The sequence below is a fragment of the Sturnira hondurensis genome, unplaced genomic scaffold (genome assembly GCF_014824575.4).
Source record: "Sturnira hondurensis isolate 20B ecotype Veracruz unplaced genomic scaffold, ASM1482457v3 Scaffold0019898, whole genome shotgun sequence".
Classification (NCBI taxonomy): Eukaryota; Metazoa; Chordata; class Mammalia; order Chiroptera; family Phyllostomidae; genus Sturnira; species Sturnira hondurensis.
Genome location: NW_028092529.1, coordinates 494758 through 499823, shown reverse-complemented (window position 1 = coordinate 499823; position 5066 = coordinate 494758). Strand labels below are relative to the sequence as shown.

The following is a 5066-nucleotide window of genomic DNA, read 5'->3' as shown; positions in this document are numbered from 1 at the left end:
ACTGTGAAAACAGTATGGAATTTCTTCAGAAAACTAAAAATGGAACTGCCTTTTGACCCAGCAACTCCACTGCTGGGATTATATCCTAAGAACCCTGAAACACCAATCCAAAAGAACCTTTGCACCCCAATGTTCATAGCAGCACAATTCACAATAGCCAAGTGCTAGAAGCAACCTAAGTGCCCATCAGTAAATGAGCGGATCAAAAAACTATGGTACATTTACACAGTGGAATACTACACAGCTGAAAGAAAGAAGGAGCTCCTACCCTTCGGGACAGCATGGATTGAACAGGAGAACATTATGCTAAGTAAAATCAAGCAGGCAGCAAAAGATAAATAAGTGTAAGTAGAACCTAATCCAAAAGCAAACAAGCAATCAAAACAGAACCAAAAACAAGCAAATAAGGAACAAACTGAGAGTGCCCAGAGGAGAGGGGGAAAGGGTATAAAGGGAAAAAAAGAGGGGAGGGTCACCTCAAGAAACATGCATAAAGTACTCAAGGACAAGCACAATAGAGAAAGGTGGCCAGAAGGCAGGGGAGGATATAGTGAAAAGGGGAAATAACTGTAATTGAATAACACTTAATTTTTTTAAAAGAATGCTTATGACTATCTGGTAAACAAAGCCCCGGAGAAGGATCTCACTTTAACATGTTCCAAAAAATGTTGAATACATATTGTCAAAGTATGTTGGGTATACTCTGATCCAACCATGCTAAGAGTGGGTACACCATTCTTTTACCACCAATTGCAATGCCTCAATATTAGTTATTGGTATGAAATACCTCCACCTCATCTATATTACACTCAATCACTAGGACACTATATGGCAGTGAGGAGCACATCTCCAGCACTTGTACACTTCAACCTCATCCCAAACCTAGTCAATTGCTTTTTGCCCAAAGGCAGAAAAGGTTCTGACCCTCGTGCCTGTCCAGGGCTCCATCCATCTTTATACTCCTCTAACAAAAGCCTTGGCAGGGCTTTTGCTTCCCATAATGTACAGATGGAAACATCTTAAAATATCTCCCATTAATTGTATATTTCCCATTAATTGTCCATTTATGGGAAAGTTCTGAAAATAAGAGATAATTGTTGTCCACCTCTCCCTCAGTTTCCCCTGCAATATATCATATTACCCTGGTAATATATTATGAAACCAACATTTGTTTACTCTTATTAGATTGTATTCTGATTCCATGAATTTTTCCACTAATATCCTTCTTCTGTTCCAGAACCCAAACCAGGAAACCACATTGTATTTAGTGCAATTTGGTTTGCACTCAGCAACATAAACGCCAATATCCTCCAGAGGCATCAGAAAGCCACATCATGAAACCAAAAGCTTTTAGAGAAAGGCAAAGCAAGGTAAGTCCCATTACGCCCCAATCTTCCACAGTAGCAAGATGAAAGGAAATATTTCAGTCAATTATCCTGCCAAAATAGTTTACAAAGCCCTTTCTCATATAGTAGTACATTCTAACAACAAACTCATTTTTATAGAGGGAACTGATTGTTACAACAGGAATGTGATTTTCAACATCCAGTAAATGCAGCTTTGACATTCAGACCCGGCTTTATTAGCTCTAATCCCGAGAATCTTTCCACAAGAGCATGTTACTAGCCCACTGTTCCTCTGAGCCAAGCAGAGGTGCATATGACTGAGACAATTTTGCAAATTAAACATTATTGCAAAATGAGGCAATGAAAAGAAGGGGCATGATATAAAGAAATTAGTCATTTGGCACATGTATGAGTACATACTAGGTCATAAATGATAGGGACAAAAATCACTGCTTGTGTGGGTACTTGGATACCAATGACAGCATGGTTGGTGACACAATGTACAAGTAAGACTATCTCCATGAGGACTTAATGTCTGCTTTCTATTTTCCTGTTCCAAAAGGAATCAATGCTATCTTTGTGGGTTTAAATATGCAATTGACAAGGTTTAAAGACACGGTGAAAGTATACTGTGTGTGGTCATAGAAGTATACTTCAGCTAAACAGAGCAATATAGATTGCTTTCTGGGAAAATAAGAATTCAGTGGTAAATATCAAAACTAGGAATATGATAATTTTTGTCTCACAATTAGTCTACTTCCAAGTGCCCATTGCCTTTCAACCCCACAGGCTTCTGAAGATCTCTGAAATATCTATACTGGATACAACTTAAATTCATTTCATTTCTTTCTAAGGAAAGGGAAGTGTCTGCATATAATGACTATTTTACAATTTGTTTCATGATATCTATTTGGTCCAATTTTAGAAGTAACTAGAATTAAAAAGTAAAAAAAAATTCCTCTCTCAATAGAATCCTCATGTAACATATTAGATTTCTTTGATATAAAGATGTCTGCTTTTCATGCAACATCTTCTCAGGTGGAGTGAGGTCCAGTGCTCCTGGGGTCTTACAATGCCACCCAAGGATGACAAGAAGAAGAAAGATGCTGGGAAGTCTGCCAAGAAAGACAAAAACCCAGTGAACAAATTTGGGGACAAGCTCAATAACCTAGTCTTGTTTGACAAAGCAACAAATGATAAACTGTGTAAGGAAGTTTCCAATCACAAGCTTATAACCCCAGCTGTTGTCTCTGAGCAACTGAAGATCCACAGTCCCTTAGCCATGGCAGCCCTTCAGGAGCTCCTTAGTAAGGGACTTATTAAACTAGTTTTAAAGCACAGAGCACAAGTAATTTACACCACAAACACCAAAGGTGGGGATGTCCCAGCTGTTGGTGAAGATGCATGAACAGGTCCCACCAGCTGTACGTTTTGAAAAATAAAATTTATTAAACCAGAAAAAAAAGGCTTCCTACTCTGGGGAAGAAAGATATTCAAAGGAATATTCCAGGAAAACATATAGTTTCCTTGATTATGCCAAATTTTCCATGAAGCTTTTTTGCATTTTGCCTAACCATGTTGAGAGTAGAGAACCTTTATAGTGTTTATTGTCATCATTTAAAACCAAACAAAAAAGGTTTCCGAACTGAACAGGCAAAAATATGCTACACTCACTTCTCTCTCGTGGACTGGATAGTGTGACACTGAATTTTACAGTAAGTCTATCTTCATTACAAAGTGTCTGTATATTGATCAAAAAACACTTTGGTTTCTGTCTCATTTCCCACATGCTTCTCGCCTATTCTCTCCAGCTTCACCTCCCAAAACATCTTGGTCTGGACAAATAACCTCTTAGTTTACCCATTCATATATAATTCAGTGTTTCTTTCTGTGTGCTATTACATTTATGTATGGTATTTTTACCTTCTGCATGTTAAAAAAAAGGTCTCAAATATTGTCTCAAGGAAAAGAAAGAGATGTGACAAAGCTCATGTCCCAAATTCAGGACAAAATTCTTTGTTAATTTTTCTATTCTAGTCCTTGAAGAGAGAAATTTCAATAGTTGTCCTAGGATATTTCTATACACACTTGTGCCTTAAAGAGTGCTAAATCTGATTACCAGGCAAGTGGGCTGTTTTCACCAACTATAATTTACACCTCTTCTAACCCATATTAACTACCCATCTCTTCTGCTATTATAAAAATGAACAGAATACCTAAACGGTGCAAGAATGGGGGACAAGTACAGACAGTTTAACTACCATGCCCTGCCTTTATTCCATATGTGAACAGTAGTTACTTGAGTAATGCAAAGTTGTGTGAAACAACATTGTACTTTACAGAGGATATACACATAGGTCAAGCATATTAATAGTAAAATACATACATAGACATTAATTTGCCGAAAATTTGATTTATGCTATATCTATGGGCTTTTTCCAACATGTGATCAAGTCTCATGACTCTGTTTCATAAATGTCAATCAGAATGCATTTTCAGCTTCTGCTTCTTTTAGGGAACCTGTAGACTTGTGTAGCAAGGTAGATAAAATACTTACATGGTTTTACAATTTTCCCCAATTCTGTGTAGTTTGATCCTCCCAAATCAAATTTGATAGCAACATGCTTATTAAGAACTCACTTTTACTGAATCTTTAAGATATTCACCTTGCTTTTCACAGATTTTTTTCAAATTCTTATTTTGTCAATAAACAAAATCTTAAATTAAATTTGGAAGCTGCAATACTAAGTGCAAATGCTCCAATGAGGTTCACCCACAGTTTGGAAAACACACAAGTCGCCTGTTTCAGAGACCCCTGCACAGTCAGTCAGCTGTGGGTACACTGGTCTGGGCCTTAGGCGTGTCTAGTCCCTGTTTGGGAGAAAGGAAGGATATCTGTGAATTAAGTAGAAGAGGAAGTTCAGTGAGCTCAACAATACTTAGGACATCCAAAATTGAGGAAAGGAGTGGGAGGGGCAGAAAGTAAATAGAATAAAAGAAAATTCTTACCCTGGTGGTGTGGCTCAGTGGATTGAGCACTGGTCTACAAACCAAAAGATCACTGGTTCGATTCCCAGTCAGGGCACATGCCTGGATTGCATGCCAGGTCCCCAGTAGGGGGTGAGGAGAAGAAACCAATATATGTTTCTCTTCCACACTGATGTTTCTCTCCCTCTGTTCCTTCCTCCCTTCCCCTCTCTATAAAAATAAATGACATATCTATTTAAAAATTTTCTTTGGCAAATGAGAACAGGATCATTTTATAGAAATACATGCAGTATACAACCAAGTAAAATCACAAAATACCTGCTCTAAGATATGCTGCACTCTGAAGGAATTCTTTACTGAGAAATCATGTCCCTAATGGGTTCATTTTCTAATTTGAACTAGAATTAATTACCTTAAGCAATTTCCCAAATGCACCTAAAATATCTTTTTCCAAAGATGTTATTGAATTTATAATACGCACTTCAAGTTAAAAATAGAAAACTGACAGTCTGACTCTCTCTCCTGCTGTTTTTTTTACTGTCTCTTACACACTCCAGATGTAGAAATAATGAAACCAGTAACACTTGGTTCAACAAAAGGTTAAGATATGTTGAATGAAATGTTTCAGAAGTTTCTCTTGCTGTGAGAGTCGTACTTTCATTTTGCACACCTCATAGCATCATGCTTGGGAATTCTTATCAGAATTAAACACTCTTGAAATTTTCCCGTCAT

General features: G+C 37.4%; 1 protein-coding gene across 1 annotated transcript; it reads left to right on the top strand.

Moving 5' to 3' along the window:
* The first annotated feature begins 2382 nt into the window (after positions 1 to 2382).
* On the top strand, positions 2383 to 2803 carry LOC118974855 (40S ribosomal protein S25-like). The gene has a single exon (XM_037028429.1). The coding sequence runs from the start codon at positions 2419 to 2421 to the stop codon at positions 2752 to 2754; it is 336 nt and encodes a 111-aa protein (XP_036884324.1). The 5' UTR covers positions 2383 to 2418; the 3' UTR covers positions 2755 to 2803.
* The last annotated feature ends 2263 nt before the right edge of the window (positions 2804 to 5066 follow it).